This window comes from Uranotaenia lowii, chromosome 2, assembly GCF_029784155.1.
Source record: "Uranotaenia lowii strain MFRU-FL chromosome 2, ASM2978415v1, whole genome shotgun sequence".
Taxonomy (NCBI): Eukaryota; Metazoa; Arthropoda; class Insecta; order Diptera; family Culicidae; genus Uranotaenia; species Uranotaenia lowii.
Genome location: NC_073692.1, coordinates 63,313,196 through 63,333,165, shown reverse-complemented (window position 1 = coordinate 63,333,165; position 19,970 = coordinate 63,313,196). Strand labels below are relative to the sequence as shown.

Sequence of the window (19,970 nt, the reverse complement as noted above, 5' to 3'; positions counted from 1 at the left end):
GACACGTACATTTCAAGGGAGGAAGGTTTTCCAAAAAAAAAATGTTTTCATAACTCGAGAACTATCCCAAAGGTAAGCCTCAAACCCTGGCTTAATAGGTTGGACCTGAGTCGGGATTTTATTCGTATATTTTCCCGTCTCATGTCCAATCATAACACCTTAGACGCGGTACTCTATCGTTGTGATATTGCTGGCAGCAATTTGTGTAGCTGCGGTCAAGGTTACCATGGCATCGATTATATTGTTTAGTCGTGTCAGGACCACCTTTTCGCAAGGGCGAGTTTAATAGACTCCCTCCGGCCCGAGGAAAACCACCCAACGCACAGTGGTTCAAATCCCCAAAAAGCTGTAAAAAGTCGATTTTTCATGTCAGTGGTAACCAATTTTTTAATGTTGGAATCGAACCTCCAATATACAAGGAACTTTATGATTTAATTAGATATTTTCTAGGACCTTACACCTTCCATGGAACAAACATGAGCGTCAACTCAAACACAAGAATTAAAAATAGGATTTTTATTCTCAACCCAAAACAATTCAAAAAAACACATAAATCTTTCAAAAATTATAAATGTCTGTTCCAAAGTGATATATTGTAATCCATTTCACATTTTTAGGTGAAATACGGTCCTCAATATCATGAACTGATATTGTTTCGCTTGATTGAGAACCCGAAATTTGGTGATAAAAATTTTTCGATTTACCCTATTTATTTTTCTGAAGCAAAAATATAGCTTGCGCTGCCGATCGCCGTGGTAAATTATATACTGTTGGATAGGTGAAAGTCTCATCAAAAACATATCTTGAAACCAGCTGCTAGTTTTTGCTATATTTTGAATACGATGTCTTTGAGTGTAATGCTATTTGATTCAAAAATGAAAATTTTAAAGTATTTATACAGAGTAAACCAACCATTTTTGCTTCAATATATATGCAACTTCGCCATAAAACATCAGTTTTTGTATAAATACAACTACCCAAGAAGAATTTCGGAGCCCATACTTGATTTTAGAAAAAAGTATTCAAAAATAATTGAAAAATATTCAATTTTCCAGTATAAAGCTCAAACCCCGTTTTGGCAATCATAAAAAAAGCAAATTTTGAAACAAACTTCAATTTTTTTTTTCAGCTTTCCGCCTATAATCTTTAACGAAAAAGCTTTTTTTTTTAATTTTTTCCAACTTTTTTCGATTTTGAACCACTGTGCAACGTTCCGGTGAGGGATTTGCTGACTATGCTTGACTTGGACTACATGTTCGAAATATACCTTTTCTTTAAATCTATAAACCTTCGCCTATAATTCTTTTTATTTTCATGTTTTCCTTTCTATCTTTCTTTTTCTCTAAACTAAAAGTGTTAAGCTAAGAAAAAAAATTGTAAAATTAAAAAAAACGAGTTTGACTCCTTAAGGGGGGGGTAGGGTCTAACACTTTAAAAAAATCGATTTTTTTATTTTTCTATTTTCTTATTGTAAAACATTTCAAGAATGTTGTGTCAAATTTTCAAGTCGATTGAAGCAAAACTGTAGAAGTTATAGGCCTTTATCTCCTCCTATCTAATACTGCAAGAAAGCAAGAGCAGAAATTTCAAACGCGTTTTTCTCGAAAGCACATTTTTAAAGTCCGTGGACATCGTCATTTGAAAACTACTTATCCGATTCTTTTCAAATTTGGATCATACTTTCTACATATAAAATACCAGACCCCAACGTTTTTCTTTTTTGATTTTTTTACTTTGGGGAGATTTTACAGGTGAAAAATGGCGGATTTTTAAGTGAAAAATCGTAATTTTTACTTCAAACAGCCACAAAAATTTCATAAAAATATTTTTAAGTTAAATAAAAACGTTGGGGTCCAGAAAAACATCTATTAAAAATATTTTGCTCTGATTTTTTGACTTCAGATGATTCTGTGCTGAGATACAGTGTCCACCGCAAATCCTGTTTTCTAAAAGGCATCCTCGAAAGTGCTCCGTCACCGGCTCATTTTTCAATATTTTTCTACGAAAAAATTACTAAATGTTCTTTTAACAATGTATTGTATAATGCAAAAAATTTGAATACATTTGTTTGAACGATAGCTCTAGAAAAAAATCGTGAAAATGGAGTTTTTTTTATACCCGTTAGACCCTACCCCCCCCTTAAAACCTTAAGGTATAAGCCGTTTCAAATAAAGAATTTACAAAAAAAAACTCGAGAACTGATCTAACAGAAGGCCGAATTCGACATCTAGAATATTTGGGCATGGAAGGGCATGGGAGGTCATTCGGTTACGAGTAATGTATTTCAAATTCTATTTCAGGACCACCCCTCCTTCCATTGAGGCAAAAAGAATGGAAGGCTTTCTGGTACCTGAAACAACGCTTCAGAATGAGTGTAATTGAAGACCATAAACCAAAACAGGAAACAAAAACACCCACAAGGTAAGAACGCTTTAAAATCGTCGTAAAGTTTCACTCCCAAAAAAAGGATACCATTGTCGATATTTCCAGTTCAAATGGCTATCCACCCACACACACCCGGATCGACAGCCACTCGTTCACTTGAACTTGTTGTGACTTTGTATCTGTTTTGACGTGTTTAGTCTCAGAAAACGGAACCGCAAACTTCTCCCTCCCCTCCTCGCTGTCCCAGGATGGTGCGTGCCAAGTCCTTCGATTGATTTATGGCAGCCATTTAGGATTAGTTAAGCGCCTTAATTATGGCTGTAAATAACACGTTTTTCGCGTTTTCTCTTTTTTTTCTCAGTAGTATACACCAGTTTTAGGGGTTGGTTTTTTTTCTATTCAAAAACGATACACAACACCATCACGCATTTTTACAATATTTTTCAACTGCTGCTGCTTTTTGGGTCCGGCGTAAGTTGCCCGTTCTTTCGTTTTTTTTCTGCGTTGCCACTGCCCCGGAAGGAATTCAATTTATTTTTTAGCCGGAAATGGAATGCGACTTCGGGTGACCACTTGGTGTAATAGAATTTTCGCAATTTGGGTCCGCTCATTTTTATGCTCATTTTTTAACCTAACGAGGGGATTTAGAGACTTGAATACTTAAGACATTCCTCATACTAAATTTGTGAAAAAATTACTGAATTTCAAATCTACTTTAGTTTCAGGTATTCAAGCATAACAAACTTTATTTTTTTCTACAAATTTCTTAATTTAAAAACTAACAAAAACGATCGAAATCGCAGAACAAAATTACCTACGCCAATTTTTTTTTAAACCAGTTCTTCAGGCCAGGTCTTCAAGAATTTGGAAATAATCTTCTGGAACAAGCAATAAAAAACGGGAGGAAAGCAATTCTGAAATTGCATCCTTCATTGCCGACTCACGGAAAGAGAAAAGCGAAAAATGCATCAAATTTCACATTAGCTACAAAGTGCCTTCACCGAGGCCAGAATGTTTCTGCTACCAAATAAAATAGCTCAGATCGTGATGGGTTACACCAAAAACCGTGTCTGGCTGGCCAAGATATGGTATGGTATGGTAAGTATCTACATATCTTCATATCCCTGAGACAAAGTGGAACCCTTGAGAATGCTGCCGTTGCTGTTAAGAGCTTGGAATATTGCTGTAAATTCCTCTTATCGTGAAGCAGGCAGTTTATTTTTATGGATTTAGGTCAACTATTTAGTGAATGGATAGCTCTTCTTCATTCCCGAACGACTGGGCTAGATTTACGACCCTCTGAAGAGGAAAAAGAAGCGGAAGTAATCAAAAAAATTGATACGAATTGCTTCGAAACACCTTAATAAAACTCTTAAAATATTTATAAAAATAAAATATTTAATATCAAACAAAAATTTTAAAATATTTTTAAAACTTGAATAACATTTAAACGATTAAATTTGCACATAAAGATTGTAAAAATCAAGTTTTTCATTCCAAATGAGAAGAATTTATCCAAATTGTGAAGATTGTCAAAAATGACAAAAATGACAAAAATGACAAAAATGACAAAAATGACAAAAATGACAAAAATGACAAAAATGACAAAAATGACAAAAATGACAAAAATGACAAAAATGACAAAAATGACAAAAATGACAAAAATGACAAAAATGACAAAAATGACAAAAATGACAAAAATGACAAAAATGACAAAAATGACAAAAATGACAAAAATGACAAAAATGACAAAAATGACAAAAATGTCAAAAATGACAAAAATGACAAAAATGACAAAAATGACAAAAATGACAAAAATGACAAAAATGACAAAAATGACAAAAATGACAAAAATGACAAAAATGACAAAAATGACAAAAATGACAAAAATGACAAAAATGACAAAAATGACAAAAATGACAAAAATGACAAAAATGACAAAAATGACAAAAATGACAGAAATGACAAAAATGACAAAAATGACAAAAATGACAAAAATGACAAAAATGACAAAAATGACAAAAATGACAAAAATGACAAAAATGACAAAAATGACAAAAATGACAAAAATGACAAAAATGACAAAAATGACAAAAATGACAAAAATGACAAAAATGACAAAAATGACAAAAATGACAAAAATGACAAAAATGACAAAAATGACAAAAATGACAAAAATGACAAAAATGACAAAAATGACAAAAATGACAAAAATGACAAAAATGACAAAAATGACAAAAATGACAAAAATGACAAAAATGACAAAAATGACAAAAATGACAAAAATGACAAAAATGACAAAAATGACAAAAATGACAAAAATGACAAAAATGACAAAAATGACAAAAATGACAAAAATGACAAAAATGACAAAAATGACAAAAATGACAAAAATGACAAAAATGACAAAAATGACAAAAATGACAAAAATGACAAAAATGACAAAAATGACAAAAATGACAAAAATGACAAAAATGACAAAAATGACAAAAATGACAAAAATGACAAAAATGACAAAAATGACAAAAATGACGAAAATGACAAAAATGACAAAAATGACAAAAATGACAAAAATGACAAAAATGACAAAAATGACAAAAATGACAAAAATGACAAAAATGACAAAAATGACAAAAATGACAAAAATGACAAAAATGACAAAAATGACAAAAATGACAAAAATGACAAAAATGACAAAAATGACAAAAATGACAAAAATGACAAAAATGACAAAAATGACAAAAATGACAAAAATGACAAAAATGACAAAAATGACAAAAATGACAAAAATGACAAAAATGACAAAAATGACAAAAATGACAAAAATGACAAAAATGACAAAAATGACAAAAATGACAAAAATGACAAAAATGACAAAAATGACAAAAATGACAAAAATGACAAAAATGACAAAAATGACAAAAATGACAAAAATGACAAAAATGACAAAAATGACAAAAATGACAAAAATGACAAAAATGACGAAAAAGAAAAAAATGACAGAAAATAACAGAAAATATCAAAAATGACGAAATTGTTAAACTTTGAAAAGTTGTCAAAATTGTCAAAATTGTTAAAATTGTCAAAATTGTCAAAATTGTCAAAATTGTCAAAATTGTCAAAATTGTCAAAATTGTCAAAATTGTCAAAATTGTCAAAATTGTCAAAATTGTCAAAATTGTCAAAATTGTCAAAATTGTCAAAATTGTCAAAATTGTCAAAATTGTCAAAATTGTCAAAATTGTCAAAATTGTCAAAATTGTCAAAATTGTCAAAATTGTCAAAATTGTCAAAATTGTCAAAATTGTCAAAATTGTCAAAATTGTCAAAATTGTCAAAATTGTCAAAATTGTCAAAATTGTCAAAATTGTCAAAATTGTCAAAATTGTCAAAATTGTCAAAATTGTCAAAATTGTCAAAATTGTCAAAATTGTGAAAATTGTCAAAATTGTCAAAATTGTCAAAATTGTCAAAATTGTCAAAACTGTCAAAATTGTCAAAATTGTCAAAATTGTCAAAGTTGTTAAAATTGTCAAAATTTTCAAAATTTTCAAAATTTTCAAAATTGTCAAAGTTGTTAAAATTGTCACAATTTTCAAAATTTTCAAAATTTTCAAAATTTTCAAAATTTTCAAAATTTTCAAAATTTTTAAAATTTTCAAAATTTTCAAAATTTTCAAAATTAACAAAATTAACAAAATTGTCAACATTGTGAAAGTTTTCAAAATATTTAAAACTTTTGAAGCTGTCTGAATTGTGTATATTGTCAAAAATAATTGACAAAACTGTCAAAATTGTCATAACAATTCACTAATGTTATTCTAAAACTTTATCAGAGCTTTCACCTTTTGACAATATTGACTTTTGTCTAGCAATTAATTTGTCAACTAGCTGCCATCACAATAATGGGTCCTCGCAAGAGCGATTTCTTCTTTCTAAAAACCAACACACCGAGCCATGGAGCACGTGGAGCATGTTGATGATGTGTCAGTGCATGCACTCGAGTGTTAATAAAATATCTGCTCTACATTTCACTTCGGCGGGTTGAGTTTTGTGTGTACACAATTTCTAGGTCGTCATCATTCTTGGTCTCGCTCGCGCTGGGAAAGGATAGAAACTTCATTCGTCGATGTGTCGAGTGCAGTGGTGAAACATTTTCTACCATTCTTGCGATGGTCGCGGGAGAAGCCCTTTTCGGAACCCACCCATAAATAAACATATTCACAACTGCACTTGACATCTTTCCTCCGATCATGACGACGACGACGACGACGACAACATCTCCAATGCAGCAGGACAACCTCTGATGTGGGAGAGAAAGCATACACACATATGGTTTGCCGATCCTGCATTCTGCATTCCATCAGCCTTTTACTGCTGCCTTATGTTGGTGCAAAGTGCAGCTAGAGAGCAGCATTATATTTGTTCTGCTTAGCATATTTTTGCGCTTCTTGAGGCAGCTCGAAGTCAGGGCAGAGTTTCTCGAACATGTACGGTTCAAAATGATAATTTAAAGAAGAATATTGATCAATTCAATGAAGTTTTAAATAAGTATATCTTTTTATGAAAACATAATGCTGTAAAAACTATAAATAGTGCCAAACTAGTCTATCGGTTAGAGAGAGCAAGTTTGGTAAGCCAGGAAATCTGGGTTCGATTATCGAGGTTATCGGTAGTAGTTTTTGGGTAAGAATCCTGTTTTCTTCCAAACTTATAGTTACATTCACAATTTACTTCTACATTTGCAGAAGATGATCATCCCAGAATAAACTTCATGTTTTCAAATCTTTGTAAAATATTGCTCCACATTGGGCAAACAGTGATTGAAATCTGTTAGATGAAAAATATCTTCTGTACAAGACTTCCGGCCGGATTATTCAATAGTGAGTTGTTCTTAAACGAAATCGGAATAGGTTCTTCTATCACATATGTACGTTGTACTGGTATATATCTGTATGGATGATTTTCCTAACATTTATTTCAACGCGGCAACCTCCAAATTGGTGCCATTAGGTGAAATAAGACTTTCTGAAATGTTCAGCTCAATTGGTTGAAGCACGAGCTGGCCCAAACACTTCTTATTTGTATGGAGATTCTCGGCGTAATGCATGAAAAAACCACATTCTTTCACTCATTATGTTCTAAAACATGACTCCAGTATGCTAGATCAAAATTCCAGAATTATTTGTGAAAAAAATGAGAAAGAAGTTTGTGAAAGATTGTAATGCGATACTAGTTCCATGTGGTGAGATATTCGCAATTGAAGGTGTTTTTTTTTAAATTTCGTTGATACTTCGAATACGGTGTAGGGAAGTAGTTTGCCAAATTTCAAAAAAAAATCGTGAACTTTTTTTTGGGTGAACTATGATTTGAATCTTGAATCGAGCGCTTTATTAAAAAATGAAATTTTATAAAATCTAAGAAGAACATGATTTGAGTTGTGTTCACAATATGACATTTTGCTTTAGGATAATAAAGTAGATACTTGTAGGAGGATCTTGTCTACTACTGGATCCTTAAGGTTTTTTAGCAACTTTAAAAACATATTTATTGTAATATTGGTTCCTCTACTAATTTGAAGAGTACTAATATTATAATCACTAAACTACATTAGAAATAAATAATTTACAACATATGCATGTTGTAAGAGAAATCAATTTATGTTAGTTTCCACTCATTTCCAAAAGTGTTGTTTATGGCCGGACACTACGAATCCTACTTCACCAAAGTTGTCATCAATGTCACAAAAGCGCAGCAAAATGAGTCAAATCATTTGCACAGGTCTAGTGAGTATGTAAAAAAGTGGTCCTCGGTCTCGAAGAGGATTTTCCGAAGGGCCGATAAAAAGTCTACTTTAGGCTTGGCCTCTTTTCCCAGCCATCCATCATCGGAACAAGTAAGATTCATCGGAGGCCACGGGGACATCTGAGGCCAGAATGGCCAATAGTACGTTTTCGGTGTTACACTTAAATTGTAATTTGTTCTAAGTCGTTATATACAGTCCACTAAATTGATGTAATGTTTTTTGAATGAGTAGTAAAATAATTTCTGATGCTGAACACCTTTCATATAAGTTAGTAGCGCCGATGTGGTCTAGCGGATAGGCTGGCGCGAGTCTGGTATTGGTACGCCAGGCGTACTGGGTTCGATTCCCGGTATCGGCAAGAAAAACTTTTGGGTTCGATTCCCTTAAGTTGCCGACAGGTAAGATGTGTTTCATTCTATAACTGACTATATAATAGGAATGTTCAATCAGTTGCAAGCTGGTCAGGTATATACACGGATGCCGGAATACCTGTAAGTAAACTAGCCCACCTGATTGATTCGTTCTTCCAGAATATACCTACATCAACACAATACATTCATCCATAACAGTTCATACGAAGCCATGGGGTCCGGGTATGACGGCGCGCTGCATTGGAGATTTGTCGAACATAATAATCTAAAAGAATGCATGTGAGCACATACTTTGGCAGAAACTGCGGTGAATCCGTGCACCCATGGTGGATTACCAACATACAACATACTGAACACCTTTCATATAAGTTTTTTGACAAATCAAAATGAAACATTCGTCTCGAAAAAACTACAGTCTATGAACGGACAGCAAAACTCCAAGTTTCTCTGGGAACCAAAATATATTTGTTTTTAAATCTTCTGATTACCATTTGAGGGTGATATAGAGATGAAAAAATTAAAGTTTGAAGCGTAAATCATATTTTATTTGGAATACTTTCTTGTCCGGTCAAAGACAACAATATGGTGTCATGGAAAAATCGCATTTTTTAATGTTCCTAATATTTTGTTTGAACTAACGCTTCGTTATCTTATATCTACTGTAGTCGAAAGATAACAAACCAACGATGACGTTTATGTGTAATTCACATTTTACAAGCCGGAAAAACTAACCTCAATAAAAATGCAGGGTTTACGCGGTCATCTCGGTACTACTAGGAAAAATCTTTCGATGCCGATCATTGTAACCATGTGAAAGTTACTGTTCAAGATTACTAAGATTCGTCGCGGTAACGTTAAATGTCGAGGAAGTGCTAGTGGTTCAGTGGAGAGTGAAACGGACCAACCTTTAGACCTCAAACATCCCGAACGCAGCCTATCAACATAAAAGTGACAGGCATGGAGCTAGCAGTCGACAGATGGCAGCAGAGACGTGCCATAAAGGAGCAGGGCTGGTGTTAGGAGATGAATGGTTCGCAGAGCAGGGAGCAGGAGAAAGGGCCTGAGATGCAGGAGAGGCGGTCACCGGTCGGGTATGAGGGGCATTGACCTATTACAAAATGGTCATTTCACGGTGCGACTTTGAGGAAGTAAGGTTGAGTGCTAATCGCTTTTTGTAAGCCAAAAGAACCATCCCTCAAGCTGTGTAAAGGCAAATTAAACGCGCAGCGAGTCTAATATTAAGTCGCATCGTGAACGGAAAAGTTGAATGTGCGTGCAAAACCGACCAGGTAACGTAACAACCCCGCTGAAACTTGTGAACATACCCGACATGACGCCATTTTGTTTCCCTCTATTGTGCGCCAGGACCCCGAAGTTTTGATCTGGATCTCCGTCATTGAGATCGCCCATAGTTCCCGCGAAAACCTACCACCAGTGCCTCCGAGGAACCTCATTACCTCACCGCAATCGTTGGAGTATTCCACACCGCAGTTCCGGAGTCCGGCAACTACGAACCCACCTAAGCCACGAGTGTGTTTTCGCCACAATATCCGGTGAACCACAGGACAGCCGGCGCTGCAAGGACGAAGCGGACTAAGGCCAAGGACATCAAAGCCGAAATGTGAGGTAGGAGCTCCCAAGCAACAATTTAAGCGCTATTTGTGCTAGTTTCGGGGATATTTGGGAAAATAAGTCGACAAGTAGGGAATAAAGGTTGGCGAGCGAAGCTCGAAATTGAATTTGCTAGCGTTTCCTTGTAGCTTGAAATTGACGAAAAGCCGACCCTGAGGCTTATCGAAGGGGGGTCTTAGTAGTGCTGGGCAGTAGCCAACCCTTGGTTACATCATATCAATCAAATCGATGCACTGGTTTACTTTTACTGATTGGATAGCCATACTTCAAACACCATATCAAGATGTTATTTACTTCATTTCCATGGTGTCAAAACATTATTAGAATTATGCGAATTCGAAAAATCAATGTTGTCCGGCCATAGGCAATGTCTAGTCGTAAACAAGATCCCCCCACATTTGAGATAACATACAGTGCGATGCCCAATGGAATAGTTGGGAAATTATTTTCATCCATAGAAATGAAAATTCCAAACAAACAAATAAATTAAACTTGTTTAACGTAAGATCATAAGGCCGGAACAAATATCAATTTCTCCTTTTGTCACCCGTAACGTCATCCTGTACCTAACGCCGTTAGTGCCATCCGGCAGAGATCTTGATGAACAATGGAAGATGGAATCTCTGAAAAACCTGTTTGACAACAAGGACGGTTGGGCATATAGTCACAGTCACTGGCCCAACCTGCATGCAGTTCCTACCAAGAAAGAAGAAGAAGAACAAGTACAGTACAGTGCGTAACGCCTGTAGCTTCGGCTTCTTCTGCTTCTTAAGAGCCGTTCAGATACCATATGGACAAAAAAATTAAATTTTAACCTCCCTCACCCTCCATGGACAATCGTGGACATTTAGTAAACCCCTACACCCTTACCCACTGTCTACACGGACATATTCGATTTTTTTTAATCAAATTTTACAGTTATAAAGTATCTCTTTTGAATTTTGAGATGAAACTTGTTTCCTGGGAGGCACCTCTAAGCTCTATTGACTTTTACCAAAATCAGATGAATGTTTGCCTAATAAAGATTAAACTTAACACTGGATTACAACTTCAGTTTGCTCGAGATAAATAAACGAAAATTACATGCTCTTATTCTCAAGCAGATATATTTTATGTATAGTATTTAGACTTCGTATTTTAAGTAACCATTTGATAATTAGCATTGCTTTAAGCGTGTCACTTTTCCAAAGTTTTTTTACATTTACTTTTTACCTAAATGTAAGCAATTTTGGAATATAAATTTCTAAAATATTGATGGGCTAAGTATGTCCTCGTTGACATGGCCCAAACCCCTACGCTGAAAAATTTTCTGTGAAAGAAATGGTAAAAGATAATTATTTATGGAATAATGTGAAAAAAAAATATTTATCTTATTTTGTAAGAAATAATTAAACTTTACTCTTGATATCTCCCATCAGTCGGCGCACCCTTTTTCAATTATGATAATGATATTGATCAAAATCTTCCGATAATATTTCATTTATTCGGTGATTTAGGTGACTGCATCCTTCTTCTGCAATTTTCCCTACTGTTTCGACAAATACTTCTCATATGACAGAAACTGGAGACGATTTATTGGATTCAGCTGTTTCGAAACTTGATTATTATTGTGCCACTGAAAGACGTTTTTACTGAAATGTTATCAAACTAAAACACAGTAGAATCATCAAGAGACTCAATAAACACGTTCGTTGCCATGGGACCCATATTTGGGTGACGGGTTTATGTCCTGGGAGGCCTCGTCACATCAAAAAGGGGAGACGCTCTTTCACTCATGTTAGCCGCTCAGTGAAATTTCTTTGGGCCCGGCTAGTAAAACTACCAAAAAGAGCATGGCGACGAACGTGTTAAAAAAGTAAAATCTATTCGTTGAGATCATAAATTACGCACTTTTCAAACAAGGCTGCTCTTCTCAGGCTTTTGAAAACATCGAAATCAAAAGTTTTCGTCATGAAAATTTCCAAAGGAGTTCCACAGGAGCGAAGTCTTGCCCAATCATGACATTTTTTTTTTTTCTAAAAATAACAGCAAATATAAACTGTATTCTGATAGGGTCCTTGTCAGAACCATAAATGTAACAGAAGGTTACATTTACATACAGGACTTGTGAAACATTTTTTAGTTTTATCGTCCATCAAAATTTATATGTCGCATTGGCACGGTACCGGCTACACAGCTTACGAGCTCTGGAACTAGCAAAAATATATCATGTAAGGTAGGATTTACATGAATGATTGCTGGGCAACACTTCTAGCCTCTAAAGGACAAATTTTCTGGAAATTTCAGAGACCTACACTGAGTTTTTTGCATATTCATATTTTAAAATGATGGAATGCCCTGTTAGTCTCTAAATCATAATTTCCGATCATTTACTTCACTCTAACACTTGATTTAAACTTTGAGGACATTCTAGACATTGTTTTCATACTTTTACATCATTCAAGCAAACTGTGCACAATTATTTTTGTATTCTTCTCTTGCATCTAAAATATCTTGAAAATGCGTTAGTTTTAAATTTTGAAAAAAAAATAGACAGGATAGTTCTTTTTACAGGCAAGCTAATGCTCTTAAAATTGCATATCCGGTCACCAGGAACTTAGCTATGACCAAATGAAAGTGTCCCATTTCCAAATGAACCAAGCTTTATATGTCTTTAGACCCAATCTTTCCCTGGCACGATGGACGGTGCTGAGAGTAGATCCCACATTGAGGCAGTCTTCTCTCTGGCGTGAGCACGTATGATTTTCGGTCCAAAATTTTGTCCACCAAACCAAGTTTCCGCCCAGTTTTTTGTCCACAAAGCTGCTTTCTTTTCCATAATTTCGTAATGCATTTCGAACTGCTCCCATGCTTACTTCTTCCATTTCCGCCAACTGACTCAATTATTAAGGATAGTTCAACACAACCATTATTTAGGATAGTTCCCCATTTGTGAACAATAGTTTTGCGCAGTGTTTGAAGTTGAACTGCAAACAGCGCTGCTGGCAGAGGGCATTTATGAAGCCACTTTCGAAGACTGTTGGGATACAATCAAGACAGCCATCAACAGCGTTGCCGGAAACGTCATCGGGCATGTGGAACGAACACGGCGGAACGACAGGTTCGACGAGGAGTGTAGGAGAGTGATGGGAGAAGGGCACTCCGCGCGGGCGGCAGTAGTGCAAAGAAGCACAGCGGACAGCGGAACAGACAGCAAGTCCGAATTTTCCAGGACAAAAACGCCGCCTAAAGGAGGAGGAACTCGATGACCTGGAGCAGCTGCATCATTCCCAGGAAACACGAAGCATGGCAACGCATCTGGACTCATCAAAATGGTCCCGGACATGTTGGCCGATTGCCTAAACCGGTTGATGATCCGGATCTGGAACACAGAACAGCTACGGAAGAAATGGAAAGAGGGGGTTATATGCCCCATCTACAAGAAAAATTTTAGTGTGAGAACTTCCAAGCGATCACTGTCTTTAAGGCCACCTACAAAGAGTTGTCCAGAATTCTACTCCACCGCCTAACGTCACAAGCAAACAGAGTCGTGAGAAGTCATCAGGCCGGCTTCATGGAGGGTCTACGACGCGGACCAGATCTCACCATTACGGCAAATCCTCCAAAAATGCCGTGAACACCCAGTCCCTGTGCATTATCTATTCATCGACCTAAGCCGCATACGACACGACCGTGACGAACTATTGAAAATCATGGACGAGAACGGCTTTTCTGGGAAGCTGGCCAGACTGATTAAGGCAACGCCGTGCTGTGTGTGGATTTCGGGTGAATTGTCGAGTTCATTCGAATCGGGGCTTCGACAAGGCGATGGTCAATCCTGCATGATGTTCAACGTGGAGCTAGAATTTCAACAGATCCAGTCAACTTATCTGCTTTGCCGATGATATTGACATAGTCGGCATACCATCTGCCGGTCTGTATGTGCTGACCTGCGCATCCGCTTGTCTAGTAATAACAAGGGCACGATCGACGGCGACGAGCTGGAGATAGTCTATCTCGGCTCACTGGTGACGGCAGACAATGGCACCAACCGTGAGATCCGACGGCGAATGATCAGCGGAAGTCGTGCCTACTATGGACTCCACAAGCAACTGCGGTCGAGAAGACTTAGCCCTCGCAAGAAGTGTAACCTGTATATGACGCTCATTAGACCGGGCACGGGCACGAGACATGGATATTGCTCGAGGAGGACCTGCGTACACTCGGAGTATTCGAGCGACGAGTGTTAAGAATCATCTATGGCAGTGAGCAGAAGAACTGAATATGGAGGCGAAGGATGAACCACGATCACCGTCAACTCTACGGCGAACCCAGTATCCAGAAGGTGGTGGCCGGATACGCTGGGCAGGACATGTTGCGGGAATGCCGGATGACTGTCCTGCAAAACAGGTGTTCACTGCCAATCCGGTAGGAACGAGACGAGCAGGGGCGCAACGGGCGAGGTGGCTTGACCAAGTAGAGCGTGATCTGGCGAACGTGAGGTGTCCGAGAAATTGGCGAACGGTTGCCATGGACGGAGTAAATTGAAGGAATATTGTTCATCAGGTTATGTCGTGAGACGGAAAACAATGTAAAAAATAACTATCAGCACCATACATCGGGAATCAGCAGTTTGAACGTCATCTGGAATGATAAGGGTTGTATCAAAGCCATGCTTAGACATAAGGAAATACTCTTTATGATTGTACTGCACTAGTACTGCAAATAAACAAATCTACTGTGTAGAATATTTTCCGACAAAAACTATTTCAAAAGGAATTAAACAAGGGCTAAAAGCTTATCATTTGAGGAAATTATTATTTCATGTCATAACTATTTTAAACCTATTTATATTATCAACTGAAAAAGTAGAGCGCTGTAGAACCTGTCAAAATGAGTTGTTTTTACGAAAACAAATCTGACGACAAACATGGAACGTATCCAACCTTCGCCATGTTTGGAACCGCTCCAGATAAACACTGACACTGGCCATTGAAAAATATGAACACAGCCAACGACCAGGGGTTGCAGTTTGATGTAACCATTTCACGAAATAAGTACAACAGATATGCATGTGTGCAATGTATCCTCATACCAACATAGCTCAAATGGTGACAGGAATGAAAATTGAAACCGAACCTTGGCTTAGCGCGCGACGACGGATGAGGAGAAAGCAAACCAAGGTCGATGATGCTGCTACCAGTTTGGTTTATATGCATAAGGATTCGAAAAATTTATTTTCCCTTAATGCTGGTTCAGGCGGCGGTTTAAGCCCTTTGAAGGTATATGAAGCCAGAGGAGAGCAACATCTCAGCACTTTATTTACCCGTTTCACACAAGATGTGGGACAATCGGTTGAGGAAAGTTTTGTTTATGCAGAGGAAACATAAATTTTCGTACCCGCTGCTGGGAAGGTTTTCCATGCAGGTCCTGCAGGAGCAAAAGGAAATTTAAGGTTAGGTGCAACCTTAATTGCTCGAAATAATTTATCACATGTTGAAAAATTCATTTTGTGTTTGCTGTGAAGAGCAGATAATTAAAAAAATACGTTTCCAGGGACCTTTCTCTTAAGAACTGAACCCATAACATAAATAAATTGCGAAAATAACTTACCGTAAATCTATTGGTTGCCATCATTGTATCACGTTCGTTGTTCTTTCTATCTCCGTATTCGACGTACATTTTGACTGATGCTGCGGCTCTTATCCAAACATTCAATTTTAAACCCAACCACCCACACTGCTGCTGGTTATTATCAGAAGAAGAAGGAAAAACTTTAGAATTTCAATATCACAAGCACTCGCTGATCATCGCTTTCAAATCCACCCCTCGAAGGAAGATGCACTCAACTTTTTTTTTTATCGAAGGAATCAAATCATGATTGAAACTTGCTTTATCTGCCTTTGGATTAACCACACGCCATCCTCCAAGCAAATTCGCGATACTTAAAAAAACACACCACTTTGTTTGAATTTTTCTCTCCCTAAGAGCTTTTATCACCTTTATAGATGCTATTTGCTGCTTCCCTTTTATATATGAGATTGAATTAGGGATTTTTTACGAGCACACTTGCACAAATTTTCGACCATCCTTTGGATAACAAAATGGTACCCCGGGAGGTACGAAACAGCTACCGGAAATTGATGCTTTCGGTCGTTTATCGTAAAACAGGGTCAGGAACACACGCTGGCAGTCACTCGATGAGGGTGGGAACACAAAAAAAACTCGGAACCACACGAACACTGAGCTATCAATTTAGGGATGGTTCACCCCTTTTCGCGAAATGGCTCTTATCGAAAGAATGCTTGAACATAACGAACTGACTAAATAAACTGCGGTGAGAACTTTCCGATAATGCTACAAACATAAAACACATTTCTCAAACTTTAGCAGAGGTAACACACAAGACTTTCACATGCTTTTCAATTTTTACAACTTTGCGTCGGAACAAATTCATGGGTATAACTTCAGGCGCATTCACATTTCTTCCGGAAATGAACAGAAACTTTTGAATGGGAAAATTTTCTTTCATTTTAGGTTGTTGCTGTTGATGTTGATTATTTGGTGCTGTTGTCTCTTGCTGCCTGGGAGTGACCTTTCCGCCACATCGTCGATGATCAGTCTTATGGTATTCTCTCCGGCGGACCACCTCCGATGTTTTCCGTGTCCCGTCTTTGGTGTTCCGGTGTCACCGAAAGTAGCGCTACGGTGACAATACTGCGGCAGTCTGTAATGAAATTGAAGAAAACAAGACAGATTCGGGTGAAAAACATGCCCGCGAAACGGCCACTGTTAAGACGAACCACCACGAAAGAGGGCAAATGGGCAAAATGGGAATATTAAATTTTCATCTTTTCTCATCATTTTCGCCGCGCTTCTGCTGGTATGGCTATTTCCGCAAAACGGATGGTATAAATGGAACAACCCCCGGCATGGTACTTGGTCACGCTTGATTCACGCTAAGGAATCTGAGATTTGAGATTTTATGACGCGGGAATGTCTTATTCGTTAAATTCCGGAAGAATGCAGGTTTTTTAATTATGCAAAGCGTAACCGAGCATTTGAAAAAGCTGTTGAAAAAAATCACCGAATATTTATGTTTGTGCTTATGTAATTAGGACAAAACAAACATCAATCTCTTCTTTTGTACCCCTCCCTTCGAAATTTCCAGAAAACCCGAAGGGGGGAGTAAATAAAGATTAATGTATTTTATGGAAATTTCTGAAAATTAATCAAATATCCGAAAGATTACGAGAGCAAAAACAAATTTTGGATGGTGGGAGTTTTATCAGCTTTTGTATGCTTGATTTAATTTAGTCTTTAGATTAAAAAAAATTATTTAATTTATGGTTTTGGGCAATGCTATAGTATCCAATATTATTGTACACAAGCTTTCATACAATTTACCTTAATACAATACAATACAATTACAACGAGAAGAATTGGAATAGTCCGTTTTACAATACTTAGCTTAGCTTAGCTTAGCTTAGCTTAGCTTAGCTTGATTGACTGCTCACATCCACCTTAAATAGTTGAACCTGAAATGCTTTATCGACAAAACTCAATTTTTAATGCATGTATTTTTCTCCCTCTTCCAAAACCTTTCTTGATTAAAAATAAATTCCTTTAATGCAATTATCATTACAAGCTATGCATTTCAAATCCCACGATCACAGGCGTGGCTCAGTAGAACAAGTTCCACATCGCCAATGGTTGCTACTCCGTGATTGACCGAGGCCACCAATTTTGTTCAAAGGTCAAATGAATGGTGTCTGGGACTGACAGCACATTCACATTGCCCAAAACTGATGCTCTCTCTTTGATCATCAATAACGGCGCCGGCCACGTCCTAGCAGTCAATTGATAGATTAGAAGAAAGAGAAAGGGATGAAAGAATGATTTCGTGCTTTAGGACCGAGGTCACCTCTGCATCCTAGCAAAATAATTTTGGTTTGGAGTGTGGGTACAAGGATATGATCTGGAGACACTTTTGACTAGTGCCATGGTTTTGGTTGTAAACCTTATCTAATATGCTTCTGTTGTTTAATATATTTGAACAAATTAAAAGAACTTTGTTAGAGTTTTTTTATTACTTACTGTTTATTCATTTCAAAAGAACAAAATTTTATAAGATTTTTTTACTGTGTTCAAGTTAAAAAATAGTTAATTGAAACCTGATTGAAGTCGACGAAACTTTAATTTCAATATCAAGAAACTGAGAAAATATTGAAATATAACATTACATGATATCAATTCATAAACATATCTAAACATTATTTTAAAAATTATATAAATAATCTTAAAAATTTTCCTTATTTTTATTCTTAGCAAAAAAAAAAATGTTTTTTTTTTGCTGCTGCCTCATTAACTTTACAGTGGAACACAATTTAGACTCGGAGTTGAAGCTGATTAAGAAAAACGAATAGAACAAATATTTCCTATTTTAATTAATATATTTTTTAAAGCGAGCCTTGAGCCTGATTTTCCATGAACTAAATAAACTCTTACAAATCATGGAATAATAAAAACATCACAGTAGTTTAACAAAACAAGCTAATAAAAATTAATTAAAAGAATTATTTTATAAAAAAAAAGGCTTAAAAAAGGATGTAGCTAAGTCAGTAAATAATAAGAGGTTCCACGTTAAAGAAATATTCATTGATAGCATTAAATTCCTTGTGTTTTCTATTTCCCGATTTATACTAAGTAACACAACATTAATCGAAATTAACTCCAAACGATGAAACGAGCTTAAACTGAAATTCCGAGGAAAAAATTCCAAAACAAAAAAAAAATAACTGACAATCTAAATAGGTCACGCAAATTAAAACATCGACTAGGATAAAAACAAGCGAAACACACGGTTGGATTGCGTATTTCGATGTTGGCCTAATATTTTTTCTTCGATAGACGAGAAATAACAAAAATACACAAAGTACCTACACTATTTTAGGCACAGTTCCGGAGTTAACTTTGAAGGAGGATAAATCTTATTTTGTTCACCTTGTCTGCATAACCCACTGAACGGATTAAATCGGGTAAAAAAACATCGTACAAAAATACGCCGCGTGGAAGTCGACAATCAAACACTCTTCGCTCGACAAGTGCCGGGCGAATCCAAACTCCTTAATTTAAAAAAACAACTATGGAAATAAAACTCAAAGATTTGAAATAACATAGAGAACATTAAGATTGTTATCAAAGTTTGTTTGCAGATGCGTTAATAAAATGCCGCGAACACACATCGAACTGGTTCATCGACTCTTAAAAAAAACCTGCCTGCAAAAACTATAATGAAACCTACTGTTTTCAGATGTTTATTTCATTTCGCACACAAAGTGTACAGAAAAATTTATGAAAACAAAGAAAGAGAGAGTGAAAATGCCATCATGGAATATCCTCACCGGATTTTTTCCGTATTCGTCAGAGATGTTGCCTTTTCTCCAACCAGCGGCGCATGACTTGCTGTTGATCGAAGTGGGAGGTATACTTCTGCCACAGCTACAAACAACACTTCAACACATCACGAAAAAATCCCGATCAGGGAACAAAATTATAATTTTTTAGAAAACACATAACGACGAGATAAAAAACGAGACCGACAGAAAACGCGACCGTTCTCGAGCACGGCTTGCTGCGAATCCTGGAATGGTCCGTTTTACAATACTCATCGTTAAGTTTTTACGATTCGGTCAGATTCAGGTTATTGGCGAAAAATTACACTTTTTGTCACACAAATTGGCAGTTACCTGTGAATTTACGAAATTTAATGGATAACTTAAAGTCTATGCATCCAA

The 19,970-nt window shown here is 36.4% G+C and overlaps 1 protein-coding gene across 2 annotated transcripts in view; it reads right to left on the bottom strand.

Annotated features, from left to right (window-relative positions):
- The window catches only part of LOC129740952 (uncharacterized), a 479,426-nt gene that overhangs the window by 372,818 nt on the left and 86,638 nt on the right, over window positions 1-19,970 (bottom strand). The window contains exons 2-3 of one of the 2 annotated variants that reach the window (XM_055732613.1): window positions 16,174-16,900; window positions 15,787-15,915 (exon numbers count right to left, since the gene is read on the bottom strand). In XM_055732613.1, coding sequence (XP_055588588.1) covers window positions 15,787-15,855 — 69 coding nt within the window. In that variant the 5' untranslated portion in view covers window positions 15,856-15,915; window positions 16,174-16,900. Of the gene's footprint in view, window positions 1-15,786; window positions 16,901-19,970 lie in introns of both variants that reach the window. The other variant, XM_055732614.1, reaches the window with a different exon arrangement.